At 42.2% G+C, this 21,075-nt stretch overlaps 1 protein-coding gene across 5 annotated transcripts; it reads left to right on the plus strand.

Annotated features, from left to right (window-relative positions):
• Positions 1–777: 777 nt before the first annotated feature.
• On the plus strand, positions 778–20,003 carry ENTPD3 (ectonucleoside triphosphate diphosphohydrolase 3). Of its 5 annotated transcripts, none has more exons than XM_039713784.1 (11): positions 778–1,119; positions 1,510–1,621; positions 4,666–4,786; positions 9,547–9,664; positions 12,422–12,572; positions 13,349–13,508; positions 15,553–15,783; positions 16,221–16,493; positions 16,587–16,697; positions 17,203–17,340; positions 19,639–20,003. In XM_039713784.1, exons 3-11 carry the CDS (start codon positions 4,667–4,669, stop codon positions 19,870–19,872), a joined length of 1,536 nt encoding a protein of 511 aa, XP_039569718.1. In that variant the 5' UTR covers positions 778–1,119; positions 1,510–1,621; position 4,666; the 3' UTR covers positions 19,873–20,003. The 5 variants fall into 5 exon arrangements, with proteins under 5 accessions (XP_039569718.1, XP_039569725.1, XP_039569711.1 ...); XM_039713791.1 differs by having other exon boundaries at positions 1,519–1,621; XM_039713777.1 differs by having other exon boundaries at positions 778–1,068.
• The last annotated feature ends 1,072 nt before the right edge of the window (positions 20,004–21,075 follow it).

The raw sequence follows: 21,075 nt of genomic DNA on the forward strand, positions 1-21,075 counted from the left end.
TGTCATCAAAAAGAGAAAATTGCCTCCACTCCCAAAATGAGTAGATTATAAAAAGATGCTCACAGATGGTTCACAAGGCTGCAGCTGGTTTCTTGTTCTCCTTTATCCAAAAATCAAAGATGCTGCAGTTCTTCAAGATCTTTGTGAGAAAAAGAATCAAAGAGGTGCATTTGGGTTTTTACATTACGTGACTCTGAATCCTAGAACAAAGAGCAAATGGTGGCAAAGCAGCTGAAGTGTCTCACTGTGATTCCAGAGCTTGTGCCCCTGGCAAACCCATCCTGCAGGCTGCAGGATGACCCTTGGCTGTAGTTGGTCACACAGGTTGGACAGGGCAGGATCTGTGACGCTGCTTCTGGGAATGTGCTAAGCCCACCGAGCAGCCTGGGTTTGGCAAGAACTCCAGCAAAACTACAAAATAGGTGCTGCCTGGATGGAAAGGTAGCCCTAAAAGCGGAGGCACTGCTGATTTCTGGGGTCTGAGAAACGCCCTCCCGAGAAAGCACCTGTTCCTTTTAGAAGACGCAGGGATTCTTCCACCCAGCTCTCGACAAGCCCCTTTCTGCCCTCGCTCTGGGAGGGAACTGAGGAGCGCGGTTTAGGGGCGGCCAGCAACACCCTGCCGCGGGGATCCGCCGCAGGAGGGAGGGCAGGGAGGCACGGCCGTGCCCCGGGGGGATCTCCGTGCCCCGGGGGGATCGATCTCCGTGCCCCGGGGGCGGGGGGATCGATCTCCGTGCCCCGGGGGAATCGATCTCCGTGCCCTCCCAGCCCCGCCGCATCTCCCGCTGCGGGGACGCCCCGGCTGCGCCCGCTCGCCGCAGAGCTCCTCCCTCCGCTTCAGTCCGTCCACCCGGATTTCATTTATTTATTTATTTATTTATTTATTTATTTTCTTTTTAACCTGCGAGTTGGTTTTTCGTCTGTTTGTTTCCCGTCTATTTGCAAATCCAGGAGCACAGCCCGGTGCCTCCCCACAATTCCCGCCGGGAGAGAGGCGCTCCGAGGGTGCCGCCGGCTCCCGGCGCTCCGCATCCCGGAGCGGGCGGGCCAGCCCGGCTTGCGGAGGTACCTTGGGGTGTGGTGGGGGCCGGCATGCCCGCACCGAGCCGGGCTGAGGTGAGGGCTGGGCGGCTGCCGCCCCGGCAGCACGGCGGGGCTGTCGCTCTGCCTCTCCGAGGTTATTTTGGGGAGACAGTTCGGTGTTTTCTCGCAAATCACGCTCGTGGTGTGAAGCTCTCTCATCCGGGACGGCAGTGAGATGAGGGAAAGCTTCACCCGCAATTTTGTGTCCATGTGCTTGTTTTTACTTAATTTCTCCTCCGAAGGGAGGCGTGTGAAACCTCCTCGCGGGTTTTCACCATGGCGTTTGAAGTGCTGTGGAGGTTGGGGTTTAGTGCTATGGGATTTATTTTATGTTTTTTTTGTTTGTTTGTTTCAGGGCTTTTGTTGTTGTTGTTATTGGTTTTGGTTGTTTTCGTTGTTGTTGTTGTTTTTTACCCCCCACAGCACTTGAAGCATTCACCTGTGGACCTCCTCTGAAATAAGTGGTAACGCGTTCGCATCTCTCAGGTTACAGCGTAAAGAAAGGTGCATGCTTACCCACCCTGTGAACAAACAGGTCAGTACCTGAAAGAAGTGGGTTGGGTGTTTCAAGTTACTTGGGAAAAGGAATTTCAGAACAGTAATTTTTACTGGGGTTCATTTAACTTAGTTAAAATGTTGGTGGCATAAAGAAGTGTGTTTTCCTTTGCAGGCAGGAATTCTTTTTGCTTGCAGGTAAGGTGAAGAAAGTGATCCTTCCAGCGTGCTCATGTGTGGCCCAGTGTAATTAACTGGGTGTGGAAAATACGTATTTATGCTGTTCTTGCTTCAGGATGATGTTGTTTTAATAATGGAAGGCAATGGGTTTTGATACTCAGTTAACACCTTTTATTTGTCTTTTTGCCAACAAGTGCACAATGATAGCAAGAGTTCCTTACCTTACAACTCTGTTTAAACTGTGGGGTGAGTGAAATCCTTTCTGGTATATCTACAGATTTCACTGAATGGGCAAATGTGACTGTGTTGCCTGGTGTGTGAGACTTGGATCTGAGTGTAGCCACAGGTAAACACAGCCCTGTGCTTCTGAACCAGTTATGTGGCAAAGCAGCAAAGGTCCCAGCTGTGTGGTGACTTCAAGGGGTCACAGAGTGTAAGGTGCCCTTTTGATACAGAGGCTATTGTGTAAACCAGGATTTGCAGATTATCTCTGATGAAATTGTCCTGATTGCCGATGGGCCAGGATTGAATGAGGAATGTCTCAAGTGACCTGCTCTTACCTTACATGCTCCCTCTCAAACAAGATTTCTGAAAAGAGAAAAATCACCTCTGGTGAAGAGAAATCCCAGTACCAGGGAAGCACATGGGAAATTCAACAAACCAAGATTTCCCATTTTCTCCCAGAAATGGGAGCAGAAAAATATTTAATCATTCAAGACTTAAGTGTTAAGGGTCTAATAGTCGTTATTGCTTGGTTTTTAGTAATGTTTTGATTTTTCTAAGTGTCATTTGCCCTGCACATTTTTTCTTTGATGATGACTTGTTTTTTTTCCAACACTGAACATCAGTGCTTTGATCCAGGAGTGACTGGTATTTATTAAGTTGTGAGCAGATAGTTCTCCTTCAGTCACTTTATATTATATAGATGTATCCATGTACAATTGAAAGCTAATGACTTTTTGTCCCCCTGAAGTATTTTATCCAGATGGTTATTCATAAATGTGTAGTTAAGAATCTGCTCTCTCCATTCAAAAAGGAATTGATCTGTATAAATACTTCTAATTAGTATGTCCTGACATTAAAATACTTCTTATTAGTATGTCCTGAAGGTTACAGTACAGGTGTTAACATATTTTGTAATAGTAAAAGAAAGATTTCATTTTATCATTTGTGCATTGTGTACATGATGTTTCAATGCCTCAGGATAGTAAAGCAATGAAGAGAAGTAAATAGATCACCAACGTAGCTGGTAATTTTCTCTTTCAACTGCCTGATGATTAAGATGATAAAGCTATTACCAAACTAAGAAAAAAAGTATTGGGAGAGTAGATAGGCAGTAAACAAGGAGCCCATATGGATTTAGAAATGGGAGTTAATGGATGTAAAAAATTATGTTTTGGAAGTAAGATGGGTCAAAAGAATTTCCAAAAGCCAATCTGAGGTAGTTTTCACAACAGAAAGAGCAAGAAAAAGAAGGAAAGCAGTAGCCATAGGCAAAGCTCAGTGTGAACTAATCCCAGAACAAACTAAATTTCTTTCTTCTCCTTTGAATGTGAAGATAGATGTTGGTGCCCAGGCCGCAGAGCCCATGGGGTTTAGAAAAGGGAAGCTGTGTGAAGCATTCATTGTGCCTTCTCCCTCAGCCCTCGGGCTCTGGTTGGAGCCAAGGACAAGACCATGTGTTGCAGGTACAATGGGGTTGAGCCAGTGTGCTCTGGCCATGGACTGGAGAGCGCCTTCAAGCTCCTGCCCTCAGCACAGGTTGGCACTGGTGACTGCTGAAATAGCAGGACAGTCCTGAGCAGGCACTGGTATGTTCAAAAATCACTATGGAAAAATAAGGAGATGTGACTGAGGATAGATCGATCAAGTCTACATTGATTTTTCTGTGCCAAAGCCAATGGTGTCTGGAATAACAAAGGCAGGCAAGTTCTCCTTGTTGTGTTCCTCTGACACTTCTAAGCTTGATCTATCCCTGCAGTTGCCTCTTTCCTCCTCAACCCCTGGGGAGTACAAGGATTTTGATATGTGGATTGTCAGTATTCAGAGGTACTGAATGATCTCTTGGGGTTAGGAGGTGTCTGGTCAGGGACATGGAAAAGTTCCAGGAAACCTAAACCACATTTGAATTCTAGGAAACTTTTCTAGAGGATATGAACATATAAATAGCCTTATTGTTAGAACGCATGTTCCATGCCACCTTGGGGTTTGTCCAACATAACCGTGTTAGATTTACTTAAGATTTAGAAACTTTTCATTGCCAAATCTCTGAGTTAAAGTGTATATTTTATATTTTATGTGCGGTGCAGAGTGATAATAATAGGAATACACACACACACACATTTCATTAGCAGTTAGTAGAAATACACCTAATTTAATGTTCTCAAAACCTCCTTTTTTATTTATTTTTTTTTTCTTGCTGAAGAAGCCTGCATCTCTTGTAGACACCGACCTTGCATCTGTGGCAGAAGCCCCCAGCTGCCCTCAGTGGGGCAGCCTCGCTCAGGTCTGTGCCTGGCCGTGGCTGTGTCTGTGTTGCAGGAGCCCAGGGCAGCGTTGGGTGAGCACCAGCCCCAGCCCGTGTGCCCACAGCTTGCCTTTCCTCAGGCGTGGGAGGTGGGGAGCAGGCACCTACACGCAGGCACTATCGTGGAGAACGGGCAGGCTGAGGGTGAAATCTGGCATCGTTAGCATGGCAATACAGACACAGCCCTTCCAGACAATAAAAAGTTAGTGGTTGCAAAACAGCAGGCAGTTCTTGAGGAGGAGATAGAATTTCCACTACGTGATCCAGTTGATGAAATTAGATTTTATGAGTTTCAACCGATTAAGGGCTTCAGGCTTTAAGACAGAATCGCCAAGTCCTTTCAAATTCCCTAAGTGCTTCCCACTTTGTCATTTCAGGATGCTCACCACAACTCCAAGTGTTGTTGCCCAAGTGTTCCTTCTTCTAAGCATAGTCCTTGTTATTGCTATTGCAGTGATTCAGATAAATCAGCAACAGATCCTCTCCCCAGGTCTTAAGGTAAGTCTTAGGCAACCTCAGGAAGGAGAACAATGTTTTGAACTGATATTTAATAGTGTGCCTTTCTAAACACATTTTTATGGGGTGATTCAAATGAGCTTACAGCCATAAATTAATGTTTAATCATATCATCATGGGAAAGCTGAAGCTGAGAGAAAAAGAATTGGTCAAGGGTCAGTAGCAAAGCAGGAAAAGTATTTCTTGATTCCCTCTCTGTGGTGGCTATCACACAATGTCTTCTTCAGGACTGAAAGGCCATATGGGGAGAATATCTCACTCATTTTGCCAGAGACTGGAAATAATTTTAAAATAATTTTGAAGTGGGAAATACCCAGAGTTTAAATTCTGGCCCCAAGCACAGCTGGGAAGTTGATGTTGACATCTTTGCAAATTGCTCCTGTGTATCTCAAAAGCATTTGGGCTCTAAGTATGCACTTGATCCTTTACCACACGTTGGGACTTGCTGGATACTAACGGAAGCAAACGAACTTCTTTAAGGGGGGCAGAGCAAACTGCAAAACACAAACTGAAATACTCTGAAGGTCAGGCTTTGCCTTCTGCTGTGGAACATTTGTGCAGGTTCTTCAATGAGAGATTGCACAACTGAGGAAAAGCTGTAGAAAATACTTCTCTGAGAAGCCTGGCATGTAGAGTTCTGGTTATTTCCCCACGATCCTTTTGTCAGATTTTTCTTTGAAGTCCCTTCTACTTTCCATCTGCATGTGTATTTAATTGGATAGTTCACACACTGATAACCAGGCTAATGCCTCGTTGCACTTCATGGGATTATAAACACCTTTGGCTTTGTCTGAATCATTTGGTGGTGTGTGAGTCAGACAATGGGATAAAACTGTAATTCTGATGCCCCTTTTATGTGTTTGTATGGTGTGGCAGGGGGTGTGTGCCGGGCTTGTGCATGGGGCCACAGTGCCTCAAGTATGTGCTCTGTCGAGCCCCAAATGCTGCTTGCAGCAGCCTCACATCCCACCAATTTTCATGCAGGGCAAGACTGGGCTGACATGTATCCCAACTGAAGTCTGGACAAGGCTGAAGCCACTATCTAAAAGACAGCCTACACATCTCTTGTGTTTGCCATTAATTCAGTTTCACATCCAGAATGATAAAACTGTTTCCCTTCCTCCTTGAGGAAGCATTGGAACCACCTGGACTATCTGGGGCCAGTTTAAGTGGGGAGGTTTGCTTCCTGAATCACAGCAGCTTCTGTAGGAAGGCTGCTGTTTCCTCTGGTGGGTGTGCCTTGGCTTTGGATTTGAGTTTGGGCTGTAAGCCTGCTAATGCAGGTGATATGGAGGGCCCTGAGTTGGATTCCTGAGACACTGGGTTGTCCTCAGTGAGTAATTTACATTCACAAGAAATTCACAGGTAGAAGGAGGACCTTGGTAAGCCAGTGAAGTCCTCCAGTGCCTGGCTGATATGATGGAGCCTGGAAATGACAGTGTTCTGAACTTAATGGTTGATTAAAATTAATTATGGCGACAACATGATGAAAGCAGATATTTTTTTTTGTAAATGGCCTTGTTCTTCTATTACTATTGTTTGTGTTACCTGTGGCATAGAAGCTCTTTCCCAAGATGCATGTTGAGAGTATCCATTGTGGCACAAGAGATAAATTATATGCTATGCCACTGGTGTTTTGAACTGTTGTTGCAAAATCAAATATTTTGGATCCTTGATGGCTGGATTATGTGAAGATTGAGGCAGTGATTAGTGAAGGAAGGGCCTGCCCATTGCATGAGGCTGGGACACTGAAAGGACTCATGACTCACTGGTACACACCATGAAGTGACAAGAGGGATGAAGGAAACACAAACGTCCTCACTGGAGAAGTCTGTAATTGTAAACGATGATAGCATCGAACGAAATAAGCCTTTATATCAGTCAAAAAAAAAAAAAATCAAATCTGTTGGTCCATTGCTGTTTTGTGAGCCCTAGAGATAAAAACCCCACTTCATTATTGTATTTCTTTAATTTGCCCCTCCAGGTGGTACAGTTTTCAACACCTATATTTTTCATGTTTCTTTTGGCTCTTAGGAAGTGTTTTGCATTGTTTGTGGCTGTTGTACTTGATTTAAAATTGTTCAAACCTATGCAGCTGAACTGAAGCATGCATCTAGCATAGATCCACTTTTGTGACCTCCATCTTCCCTGTAACTGGTTTAGCTTGTTAGCTTCTCTTGGCAGTTTCCAGTGATTAGAAGGCAGGTGATCCATCATAACTGTGCCTGCTTTAAGGGTTTGTGCATCTCTACGTCCTCCTATAGAAATGATACTCAGGCTGAAAAGGTGATTGATCCTGGGGCATGTGCTTGGTTATCTGTTGGGATTACTACTCATGATGGACCTACAAAGCCATATTCCCACAATAAATATTTTCCTTCAAGTCACTTTGTTTCCCCCCTTTCTTTTCCCCCTTCTTTCTTTTTTCCTCTGGACTAGAAAACAGAACTCTGAAACTTTTCTGGGTTAATGTTGTCTCCCTGTCTTGTCTGACTAATCTAGTCCATTGAGTAGATGGTGCAGTTCTTGGATGTTATAGAATCACCAGGCCTTTGAGATGATGAAAATACTCAGCCAGACAGTTGAAGTAAAAAGGAAGAAAAGGGAGAAAAAGTAGTTCTGTTCTTTAATAGCTGCTAGCCTGGAATAAGGGTTTGTCAATGCTCTCACAGTGCATTTCAAAGCAGGAAGGCATTGCTTGGCCTTAAAGGGCAGCCAAAGGTGATCCAACATGCAACGTGGACAGAAATCTAACATCTCTAGAAAATTTAAATCCAGGCAGTTTTTCTTTGGCAACCTGCTAAGACAAGGCTTATAGAATTCTCTCACCTTCCTAAGATGCAGCATCCTGTGTCATTTCTGGTTTTTTAATTAAAGATTAATCTTGGTCCTAACATGTGGCAGAGTTGTCACTGATCACCACTTTTTGAGGCTGCATGAGCCAGTTTGCACACAGGGAACTCACACAAGTCCTGAGGAGCTTCATGAGTCACCTTGAAATGGGCCCAAGAGACCTTTTCAGAAATCAGCATCTCTTTTAAGGATGTGTAGGAAACACAGAGGAGGAGGAAAGGTAGAAAGAAAATTTTAAAAATTGTCAGTCACACATTGATTCAGATCAGTATACCACCACTCTTTGGGATGGGAATCTCTTACTTACAGAAGGAGCCTGGGAAATGCAGGGGAAGGAGGAAGTAGCTCAAAAAGCCCACAGTTAACTGAGGTAAAAATGCTTCCATTATCTTCCAGCTCTCCTTGGGCATAGTTAGCTCTAAAAGTAGCCAAGTTAAAAGCTTATGTTTGGCACTTTAAGTTGACTGAGACTATATTTAATTAGTAGTCCTTAAACAGATTGAACATTACTGTGTTATGTACCTCCAGGGTGCTCATGTCTTCCAGGGAGAGGAAATACACTCAAATTATTTTTGCTAAAGTAGTTACTGAAACAGAATCTGATGATGTAGTGGTTTGATAGTATTTGTGGAGCCTTTAATCTTTTAGTGGATCAGGGTAAATATTTTCTGCATAACTATAAATGAAATTTTAATTATCTAACAGTCCTCTGTGAAACAGACTAGACTGGTATTGCTGGTATTTTTTGAGGGCCAGGAGTTTTTAGGATTACAGTAGAAGCTGGGAATAATCAGGTGTGGAAGCTGAATGGTTTGCCACCTGAAGCAGTGATCCTTCCCAGTCGACTTTCTGGTTCCCCAGGGAGGCAGTGGGATGAAATTTATCAGCTTGCTACAGGGGCTCTTACTCCTTTGCAGACAGATGGAGGCTCTCATTTTTCCATACTGTCAGGCTCCTGGGCATCTGCCTGTTTCAAAAGAAAAAAGCTGACAGAAAAATGAACCCTTTACTGTGTGGCTCCTACCAATTAGGTGACTTTGGAAGAGCTAAACATACTTGCAGGGATCATAAAGAGGATACAAAAATTGCATTTTGCTTCCCTTTATGAGATTGCCTTCCCAGTTACTACAGTTTTCTCCTGCCATCAAATATGGGAAAGGGGGAAAGACTGGTCTGGTGAGCAGTGGGGTGGGATGGAGAAACCTGTGCTTTAATCCCAGAGTCCAAGGGACCTGGGGCAAGTAATTTAAATAGCTCTCATTTATTTTATAAATAATCATGGGGTAACATTGATTCGCTTTCCCTCTGTGTTGTCTCATACTCTGGCACAGCATGTTCTCAGAGACAAGCTCTTAGGTGGAGTAAACCACTCCAAGGGAGAGGTTTATGGGGCAATTAGGAAAGAACCAGACTTGTTACATCATTCTTACTGTCGACTGTTAGGTACTTTACCTCTTTGCTCATAGCTTTATGGATCCCTTGTGCATCCTTGAATCGAAAGCCTGTGCTTAGATATCAAACCCTTCTGTGTTCAGGGAATGGACTGGGATAAAGGGAAATGAACGTGCTCCAAAATCAGGCCTTAACACAGTGTTATCTATTTGTCAGTGTGGGTTTTGAACATGATGCTGAAAGGAGATGAGCATTCTCCATCCCCACTGAATTAATTATTGAAGATATGTAGCATGTTCCTTGGTTTGCAGCCAGGTTCATTCTGTGCTTGGCTGTTGGATTCATGCCTAAGCGCCTAACACTCAAATTAATCTCTCTTGTAAATAATACACTGTGCATGCATTTTCTAAATGTCTAGTGGTGCAGTGCAGCTGCACATGGGCATTTAAGCTGTCATTGTTTGTTTCTTCATCTAGTGTATCTTTCTTAATCCCCAGTATGGAATAGTTCTTGATGCTGGATCCTCTCGGACTACAGTCTATGTCTATGAGTGGCCGGCAGAAAAAGAAAACAACACGGGAGTAGTGAGCCAAACCTTCAAGTGCAATGTGAAAGGTGAGCTCAAAGGAAAGTTCCTTAGTTGTTTTTAGCCTTGCTTGTACTGTTTATTTCCCTTTCCCTTTCCTTTCTTGTCCTTTCCTTGGAAGACTGTCAAGACTATGTCTGTATCTGTCAGCATTAGTTCTTTTCCTACTGATACAGTAAGCTGCTCTAATCATTGCACCAGAGAAAGGAAATTGTAGCAAAATTTGATTTACTCCATGGCAGTGCACGATTGGTGCAGACAGAATTCAATCTCAAGACAGTCAGGACCTGTAAATGTTCAGTGCTTGTGTTTCTTTCAGAATAAAAATCTTATATATATTTTAAAATAGCTTGGAATAAAAAGAGTTTTGGAAGAATGGGGATCTAGCTCTTGTTGGATGTTAGTTGTTAATTAATCTTCTCCACATTACAAAACTAGGAAGTAGTAATAAAACTAATGAGTAAAATAGCTAAATTGGCATAACTATTTCTGACAGGATGTCATTGTTTTGTCAAATACGTAGCTGTGGCCTCTGTCTCAGGAAGACCTGTGTCTGTGCACAGCTAGAAGATGTCCCACAGGTACCACTGGCTACTTGCCCTGTCTTTTGTCTGAGGTTTTGAATTGATTCCTCACAGACAGACAGACAGACTAGGCTGACTTCTGATCACGCTCCAGTATGGTTAGGGGGTTGTGGATTCCTTCATAGAAACTCTTAGTCAGCTTCAGGGACGTCTGACTCAGCTTTCAAAGTTATGGAAACGCCACGCATTTTGTGAAGACAGATGGCCAGGAAGGGGATGGAAATCAGGTTTTCTGTTCTCTGATAATAACTGCAGTGTTCAAAGAGAATCGTTTCCTTCTGTCTCAGTCATGATCTTGCAAAGTCTTACATCCCTCTTTGTGTCTGGAAATGATGCTGGAGATGTAGCCACAGAGGCCCATGAGTAACAGGGAGCAGAAGGCAATGGTTTCTTTACAGCACCAGCATTTCTATCTTCAGTGTTAAACATATGTGTGGACATTCTCAGAATTCTAGAACAAGGAAAGGAAAGCAAGTGTAACATGAACAGAAGTAATGCACTGTCATGTTTCTAATGATGAAACGTTATTACAAACTGCTGGAATGGTGGCCAGCCTGCCGAGGGGAGGGGTACACTCTGCTAACTCATGTCTGGACTCATTAAGAATGTTTGCCTTTAGGAATTCTGGTTTGGGAAAAATGCACAGAGAAACTGCATTATTCTTCTTCCAAAAAAAAAAAAACAAAAACAAAAAACCCACCCAAAACAAAACAGCAGTGCCATGTGAATTTTCTTGAATTGGTTTAGATTCTGTTTTACCTCTGGGGAATACAAATAAATTACAAAACAGAGGAGTCCAAATTGCTGTGAACTCTCTAGGTTCATGGCCTTAGCCATGACCAGCCAAGTATTCCCACATCCCTGAGTTAACAAACTCTCCAGGGATCAGTCTTCTAGTCTTGGATAACTCTGCACTGGAGGAGACAGAGGGCTGGTTCATGGGAGATGCCCCCAGCTAAGCCGTGGGTGACAGTGGTGAACACATCTGTCAGTGTTTCTTCAGTGACCCTCCAACCATAGTCTTAAGCACTTAAGCTGGGGGATAGCTCTGGGCACAATAAAAGGCAGATTTTCACATACCTACTGAACTTGAAGGTCAAGTGATCAACTGCTCTGTGAGTTTTGTGGTGGTTTTATGACTTCATTTCTGCCTTTATTAAGTACATCTGCCCTTGTGTACAGGAACCAGCCCCAAATCAAAATCCTTACTTTACAGTGCAGTTAATCTGTCCTGGTAAGGCTCTAAGCATTGGCAGAGCAGGCAGTTGTCCAGAAGAACATGGTCATTGCCTTGTGACCTGCTCTGTCTGAACACTGGCAGATAGGAAGTTGCAGCCACCAAAGTGTGAGGCAATGGCAGCTGCTGAAGATGTTGCTGCTCTGTTTTCCTCTGGGAGCAGCTTTCCTTCCAGTTTCAGGCCTGTTTGAGCTAGACTTAAGACTTTCAGAAAGTCTTATTTCAAAACCAGGACTGTGAACATCTAATGATGACATGGTAGTGTTTATGTTGAAATTCACACAGTCAAAACAGGAGTTTTGGAGTGTGGAGTCTGTAAAGGCTTACATATTTTTTTTTCTTCTGTTTCTGTCAATGCAATGTGACTGAACTTAAATGGTTTCTCTTTCAATTAAAAAATTAAATTAAGAATTAAGAAAGGTGGCTAAGAGCCACCTTTAGCTTAGCTTGGGACCAGGTTGTGCAAGACATGGCTGTTACAGAGGCAGATGGAGTTCTGGCAGTTGTTCTCCATGCAACTTCCTCAGCTAGGGAATTTCAGTAAGGAATGTTTTATTTACACCAAACTTGAGCCTGAACAAGTCAAGATCCTGATGGTCTTTGGAGTGTTGAGCAAGGCAGGACTTTGATGTTAATTGTTCAAATAGCTATGCCTTATGCAGCATGGTGTAACTCTCATTCCTGCTCTTTGAAGGCTTTGGAAATTAGGAAAGCTGTTTACTGGTTCATGCACCAGAGCAGACTTGTACCTCTATGAATTCAAGAGCCATTTCTGTGTATCATGAAATGCAGAGGCACCACACTGTTCATTCCATAAACACTCCTGGTTTTCAGCCATCCTACCCCTGTTTGCAGTTACAGTGGGGGACAAGGGGGAAATGTCTTTCTCTTAACACCTGTTTGCTAATTGGGCTAATTTGTAGTTGGCAAAGCAGGATGAAATCTATCTCCTTGTTCTCTTTTAGGCCCTGGTATATCCAGCTATGAGAGTAGCCCTGGAGCTCTTGCCAAGCCTCTTGATGACTGTCTGAATAAAGTGAAGGAGAGAATACCAGTTCATCTGCATAAAAACACTTCTGTTTATCTGGGGGCTACAGCTGGCATGAGACTGCTGAGGTATGGCAGAAACTTGAACTACTCTATATGCATACTAACAGAGCAGTCTGTGAAAACAGAACGTGAAAAATGAACTGGATGCATTTTTACCCAAATGGAAATTGGCCATCTCAAAAGGAAATGGAGCCCAGCCAATTTAATTTAATAAACTTTTCTGAGAGAGAAAGCGTGTCTGCATAAAACCACTCTGTTATAGTGCATTGAAAAGAAACTTCCTTTATTTTGGAGAAGGCAAGATTTTAATTTTCTCTTTCACATCTGTCATAAAATACAATGTTATGTAAACAGATAATGTTTGTGCACATCCATGGGCAGCAAAGGCAGATGGAAGCTAGCCACTGCATTCTGAGTGTGGATGTGATCTGATGTGATGCAGCTTTTGGGGTCTGTCTGTGGCTTTAGCCCTGGCACAAACTGGTTTTATTATATTTGTTCTGTGGCTAAACAGAGCTGGAAGAGAGATTCCAGGACTGTTTTAACCAGAAGCTGTCATATAAAAACTCAGTTCACAAAAAATAAAGGTGTATATACAAGGAGAAAAAAACCCACCCATGAACTTGCATGATGTAGAGTGAAGTTGGTACATACTGAGGGACTTGCCTGCTGAAACAATGCTGGATACTGGCTGTTCCCTCTCATAGGCTTCTCCTTTAGGCAAATAATGTGTATTTCATTTATTAGGTGATTGTAGTTTTCTTGAATTGCTAGTCAGTGAACAATAAACATGAAATTGCCTTTCCAGATGCTCAGTGTCTCATGTTTTGTGAATTGCTTAGGTTGCAAAATGAATCGGCAGCCAATGAAGTCCTTGCAAGCATTCAAAGCTACTTCAGAGCACAACCTTTTGAATTTAGGGGTGCGCAGATCATAACTGGGCCAGAGGAAGGGGTGTATGGATGGATAACGGCCAACTATTTAATGGGCAATTTCTTAGAGGTGTGTGGAAAAACCTGCATGATTTTTTTTTCACTGTTTCCCTCTTACAAATGAGAAGTTTGAGAGGACATGCCTGTTAAAGAGTCATAGTTGCAGCCCCTGTTTCCCCCAGAAGTCTGTAGCAGGGTCTTTTTGTGGCAGCCATAGGGCAAACATAAAGAATATGTTGTTATGGGAATGGGATATGGCAAAGGTAAAATTGTTGATCCACAAAAAAGAGCTCTTCTCTAAATGACATTGGGTGTCTTACCTAAAACCAAAAGGTTAGATCACTCTTAAAGGCATTGGTATATTTAATGTGACAGGTGCTGATTGTCTTGACAGTGGTGCCAACTAAAGATCTTTTCTTCTGCTTATTTGCTGTCCCTGCTGCCCTGCCTGGCTTAGGGGTCTCCAAATTGTTTAGCAGTGTTGGCTCACTTGTCTTAAGCAGACAAGACTGCTTGAAGCACGGAAGATGGTCAGACATGCCTCAGCTGAGCCAGCAATCATTCATACACAGCTCCTTCCAAGACTGCTGGAAAGCTGCAGGCTACGAGCAGCGGGCTGTGACACCAACTGTCCCGTGCAGACCAAGTGACACCAATATAAACACACCGTCCTCAAACTTGGAATAGGGCCAGGCAGGAGCCTCGGAGCAGAGAGGGAGTCAGATGTGTTGGAAGATCCCTTTTTAGGAACAGGTGCTTGGTGTGATTTCATTCAGAGTAAAAGCTGTACCAAGACGATCTGCAATCACTCATCTGCACTCATGGCAGGAGTGTGCTGCCCTCACCACTGACCCCACTTCTGCCAGATTGTCTCACCAGAAAGGAAATTAATTTCAACCAGTACTGCTGAGTACTGCTAGCTGAATGGCTCCTATCAGATCATGGCCATTAAATAAGAAGGAATTACTTCTTGTTAGCTCCTGGTGAATATGCTATTGACTTACAACATTAAGAAAACAAGTATTGGAATCACACATTCTGTACGAGTTTTTCTCGTTGTGTGCATTTCATGTAACAAAAATGACATCATGAAGTTCAAGGCGGTGTTAGTCTTCTACCACATGAATTTTAATCATCCAAACATCAAATTCCATATGGAAAATTAATAAAAATGGATGAAAGATGCTGTGAAACCAGTTTAATCTAGAGAGTTCTGTGAAGAAATACATGTGGAATATCACAAGTAGAACAGAGAAATTCTGACCTTTCTTGTGGCAACAGGCTGAGTCAAATTCTGTGAGGGATTGTTTATGGGAATTTTTCACTGTAGAATTTTATTGTGAGTGTATCTGCTAGCCCATAAACCACATAGTTTCTCTTCTTGTGTATGCATTCATTTCATCATGCTCATTGGGTAAATATTGACATAGATAATAATGGAAAATCTATATTTGGCACTGTGACTTTGTAGATCAAATAGAGAATTTGGGAAATATTTTGGTTAGTAGGGAAAAATGCCATCTGAATGGATCAGACTGCAGTTTCAGTGGAGGAAATGTGCAGATTAAGAGTCCTTGTTCTTTTGACTTTGGTGGAGCTTTCATCTGACTATTTTGCATTCTTTACTCTATTTTCACTCTCTTTTCACTCTCTATGATCTCTTAGTATTCTATTCCTTTAATGTTTCTTCTCGCCTTGAAATAAGCAAATCTTGATACCATTTCCATCCAGATTTGTTCAAGTTCTCCTGGGTATCTGAACTTCAGTTCCCTACATTCTAGGATAGACACTGCTCTGGCTAGTCCTATTCTTTGGTCATTGTGCTGTCCTATTGAGTGGAACACTGTGCTGCATTCATTCTCCCATCTTTCAAGATCATTTCAGTCTCTGAAGAAGAGAGAAATGATCCGTCTTACATAAAAACATCTGCACCTTTTCCTCATAGGTTTGTTTCTTTGTTTTTTGTGGGTTTTTTTGTTTGTTTTTTTTTTTTGAAAGAGTGTAGGACAAAGAAGGGGGAGGAGGAAGTTTCAAGAAGTAAAGAATAGAAAAGCTTGCAGGGAGAACAAGCAGATGACATTTCTAATTTGCCTTGCTTTTAATTTCACATGTAGAGAAACCTTTGGAGGACATGGGTCCATCCTTATGGAAAAGAGACTATGGGTGCACTAGACCTTGGAGGAGCTTCCACCCAAATTTCATTTATCACCGAGGACCCCGAGGAGCACCTCAACAGCACCTTGCAAGTGAAGTTGTATGGTTACAACTACAATGTCTACACTCACAGCTACCAGTGCTATGGCAGAGATGAAGCTGAGAAAAGGCTTTTAGCATTGCTGCTCCAGGTCTGTTTAAGACCCTTTGCTGTGTTGCTCTTGCAAGTGTTCAGTAATTGTCTGAGCAGAGTCTTAGGCTTGTGATCTCTTCTCTTTGCTGGAGTCTGGAGACCCCAGTAAGAGCTCAGCTGTGCTTTGGTGTGGCCAAACACACTTAGGTTTCATATAAAGAGCTTCATATTTGTTAAAAATTAGTGAGAGTTCCGTGCCATTTGACAAAAAGGCCTTGTAAATATTTTGCTGATCTTGCCAACGACTTCTGGAGAAAGGAGTTTCTATGAATTATAGTGCTGTGTTGACCAGTCATGTCAGTGAGCAAAAATACATATATCTGCAATTTAAAAAGAGTCCTGTAGCTCATGCCAAATTAGGGGTTTCTTGCTTTTGACTAGTATTTATTGTTTGGGTTTTCTTGTTTGTTTTTGTTTGATTATTTTTTCCCCCAGAAATCAAACACCAGTGCCAATGTGGATAATCCCTGTTACCCTCAAAACTATAACACAGCATTAACGATGAAGGACTTCTTTGGCAGCCTTTGTACACAGTCTCTGAGACCAGCAAATTACTCCCCAAACCAGCTTGTGAATTTCCATGGAACAGGAGACCCAGGACTGTGCCAGGAGATGGTTTCTTTATTGTTTAACTTCACTGCTTGCAGAGACAGAGAGGACTGCCCATTTAGTGGAATACATCAGCCAAAACCTAAAGGGAACTTTGTGGTAGGTTTGCAAACAGTGTCCTTCTTTCTGAGCTTGCTTGTTCTTGATTTCTGTAGTTCTGAAAGTAACCTGTCATCCACTTCTTTTCTATAGGCTTTCTCTGGATTCTACTATACAATTAATGCTTTGAATTTATCTGGGCAATTTTCCCTAGATGACTTCAATTCAAGTATGTGGTTTTTCTGTTCACAGAGCTGGACACAGGTAAATGGGTTGGTTGGTTGGTTTGTTTTTGGTGTTGTTGGGATTTTTCTTTTCCATTTTAAACCTCTAAAAGAGGGATATAAAAATAATATGGACCAGCTATGTGTTCAGAACATTTTAGAAGGTCTGTATCAACCCAGCATTTGTTTTTCAACTCTGCTTCAAACCAGATAGTATTTCTGTCATGCTTAACACTTGGAATAGGTTTCAAAATTTCATTTCAAGTTCTAACCACACTGTAGAGATGACATGGAAATTTTAGAAACCATAACAGCATCAATCTTCAATGTGCAGTTTTATATTTATTTTCATTGTTTACTACATAAGCTATGGCACTTTTAGAGTCTTTCTGAATCCCTGTATCTAGTTGTCTACACCTTTACTTGGTATTTCTGAAAAATGTTACTAACTTCTAATTAGAATGCAAATATTCTCTAGTTACAAAACCCAAAGCATTTGCTTTTTCCATAATTAACTTTTTTTTTAAAAAAAAAACCCTTTTCAGCTCCAGTTTATGCTGCCTAAATTTGAAGAAATATATGCTAGATCGTACTGTTTCTCAGCCAATTTCATTTATTACTTGCTTGTACATGGTTACAACTTCAATGCAGAAACTTGGCCACAGATACATTTCCAAAAGGAGGTGAGTAATAATAATTTTCTATTACTGTCATTTTAATCCAATGAGCTTGAGAAGGAAACAGAGGATGCAGCAGCCTGCAAAAACAGAATGGTTGTAAACAGCCTTGGTAAATGACTGTCAAATGTTTGGCATAAGACAAAGCCACTTTTCAAACCTCAGGATAAATCTCAGCCTGTTTTCAGGGGGCTCAGCATTATTTGGAGATGCTACAAAAATTTTAAAGAGCTTTAAGAAAAGATCAAACACTCATGTTTTAAACATTTCCACAGTATTTTGCTCCAGGCAGTGATCTGCCTAAAACACCTCAGCAGTCAAGGTCAGTTTGAGGAAACCCTGCTGAGCTGGAGAGCAGAACTCTGCTTTTCTGTCTCCTGGCAGAGCCTTGGAGGAACTGGCAAAGCAATTTGGAGCCACTGAGTGGTGATGAAGCAACGAGGACAGTTTTCATCCTCACCCAGCTCATCCATCTGTGCCATAATCTGGCTCTCTGGAATAAGAATGTATTTTGATGGGCTATTGCCTTTCAGTTGACAGAGAGAGAAGGCTCATAATATCTGTGTCATTGATGCATTTATTTTCCTCTTTGCTACTGCACAAAGCCTTACTCTAAAATCCTATCCCAGACTGTCTCCTAATGTCCATATAGTTTGGAAATGCTTCAGCCCTTGCATGCAAAGCCAACAAAAGAATAAGTTGTAGATCTTCATGGTGTATTCTGAAATCCCCTTAGATGCAGGGGATGCTGGCAGGCTGTGAATGAGAAATCAAAAGTAATGTTTTCTGAACAGTCATACCTATTACTCATGCACTGAGGAATCACGTAGCATTTTCTTGCCTTATTTTGACCTCTGGTGGACAATCATTAGCAGCTCTGGAGGAGTGTCCAAAGTTGAGCTGTTCCACCAGGAAAACAGCATAGAGTTTACTTTGAGATCTTAATCTCCACTGGGCAGGGGGATGGGATGTGGATTTGTCTTGATATTTAAATAGATATTGTATTGTCCCCAGCAGATAGGAGCAGCCAGAAACAGCAACATTTTCTTGTATTTAGCCAAGACTATAAAAATACTGAGGAAAACAAAACCCCAAAAGACTTATTTGAAATTAATACCTTTGTTGCCTAGATTTTACACTAGGGTAATCATGAAACTCCAAAAGGCAAAACTACATCCTCTTTACTAGATCTGCCCCTACTAAAATAGTAAGATCCAATGTTGGCTGATCAGCTAAGCTACCCTAGAGATAACAGCACAATCTTATTATGACTGGAGGGTGGGTTTTTTGCTAGGAGTGTATATTTCCTTTTAATTACTGAATACAACCAATGAAAGCTGAACACAACCTAATGCTAACTTCTGGGTGAGATCCACTATGGCTGGAGGGTGGGTTTTTTGCTAGGAGCAAATTAAAAAAATTAAAGTCCTTTTAATTACTGAATACAACCAATGAAAGCTGAACACAACCTAATGCTAACTTCTGGGTGAGATCCAGAGCTAGATGATTTGCAAAAATTGTAAGTTTTAAACCTCATGACGAGAGGAAGACAGAGGACACTTTACCTTTTGATCCTGTGCTTATCAAGTGCCAGGATGATGACTTAATGAAAAGGACAGTGGAAAACTGGTAAACTCTGTTGGTCAGACTAGAAGTGGGGAAAGGCAGCAAAACAGGAGGACCGTGGAGCAAACACAAACATACTCCCTTGGCTGTTATTTCATCCATTTTGAAGTAGTTTTTAATTTATGTTTATTTTTTAAACGGAAGAGCCTAGTTTTGGTTCATTTGCAGGCACAAAAACAAACATGGAACAAAAGATGATAAATAGAGTTCCTGCTTTGGGGACTTTATCCTCACTTCTTCTTTGTCCATGTTGGTGAGACTCCTGGTGGGTTTTTTTATTTGCTTGAACTCAAATGACATCCTGGGATTTGGTGAAGGTGAGGGGCTAATTTTAGGAATTGGCATAGTAGTCATGGGTTTTTTTATTTGTTTGTTTAAAATGTGTTTCTTGCACAGAAAATTGCATAACTGGCTGCCTGCATATACACCACACATCTCTGCATCCCTCCAATACCTGTGTCTTGCTTCTTTAGCCCAGTGAACAATTTTATTAGCATCCTCTGGAGCTACAGAAAAAGAGTAATTTGAAATGGTTCTGCATCTTCTTTGTATATTCCACTAAAGGTTTCTCCTTGCTAATTTAAAGGACAGTTGCCATTAACAGCAGTTGAGCTCTTGGAGTCTGTTCTCTTTGAGTGAAAATTCCATGGGAATAGGACTCTTCTGTCTTCATTTCAGGTTGGTAACAGCAGCATAGCGTGGTCACTCGGTTACATGCTAAGCCTCACAAACATGATTCCAGCAGAAGGGAAGCTGATCCAGCTGCCTCTGAAACCCCCTCTGTTTGCTGGGCTCCTGGTGTTCCTCACAGCCACGGCGCTGCTGTGTCTCCTCTTCCTCGTGTACTTGTGCGTCGTGTCGCACCATCGGAAGGACGTCCCTCGCGTTGAACACGTGTTTATTCCAGAATGAATGAGCTTGGCTGGACACCAAACAAAAATGTTACAATGCAACTCAGCAGAACTTTATTTTGTCCCCCCATTTTTCAAAAAGAAAGAGAGTAAAAATGACTTCTGGACCAGAAGCATAAATAGAGGAGAGGCACAAAGGGTGCAACTCAGCAGAACTTTATTTTGCCCCCCCATTTTTCAAAAAGAAAGACAGCAAAAAATGACTTCTGGACCAGAAGCATAAATAGAGGAGAGGCACAAAGGGATCTGTGATATGGTGAATTGGAGCGCTTTTGAAATATTTTGGTAATTGTTTCTGTAAACCCAATTTGTCCAGTGTGCAGCAGAGAAAACATGGGCATATATGTCACTTTGCTTTATAAGGGATTACTTGCATTTTCCTGACAGGTATGTATTATTTTTTTGGTTCATTAACTCTGTGCTAACTGCTGAGCTCAAGAAGTGATGGATTTGATCACAGTGGCAGTTGTTTAAGACAAAATTAAACAAGCCAATAGCAACTCTGGGAGGTGGGAACATGGTAGCTGTCCTTGTGTGCAGTGCTGACACTAAAAGCCCTGAAGTAATCTAATTTCTGAGACTGGAACAAGCACTGGATAATGACAAGAACTGAAAGGAAGAGCTGTGATAGAATTGTTTTTATTGCAGTTCCAAATGGATTGATCCCCATCACAAGAAGGTGTAATAAACTGTCAACACCTCTCAGGACTTTTGAACCTGTCTCTAAACAGAGCTAGATATTTTGGTACCATAGAGACCCCAAAACACCTCTGGTCTGGTACATAAGACTTGCTTTGGAGGTGGAACGAAATGCTTTCACACTTTAGTAACTGAACCTAAATTTAAATCTCTCATAGTTGCCTTCAGAAGACACTAGAGTTTTCAGTGTCCTTTTCTAACTTTCACAGAAACGCTTTTTGTAGTTTTTCACACTGAAACCCTCACCTGCACACCCCCCATGTTGTTGGTCTCAGGCAGTGGCAGTCAGTACTGATTTGATACATATGCATTATTTCAGCTGTCTGGACAGAGTCTCAGACCTGAACCATCCATTAACATGTTAAGCCCCTCTTTCAAGGCCAAGAGGAACGGGAGCCAGTCTCCAGGCCAGCAAAACACCTCTTTCTGTGTGGGTTCAGGAACATACTGCTGGAGCTGCAGTCACGGGTGCCCTGGTCAGCCTCTGCACTGTCCTGCAGCAGCA

The sequence above is a fragment of the Passer montanus genome, unplaced genomic scaffold (genome assembly GCF_014805655.1).
Source record: "Passer montanus isolate IOZ18808 unplaced genomic scaffold, ASM1480565v1 scaffold10, whole genome shotgun sequence".
In the NCBI taxonomy this organism is placed as follows: Eukaryota; Metazoa; Chordata; class Aves; order Passeriformes; family Passeridae; genus Passer; species Passer montanus.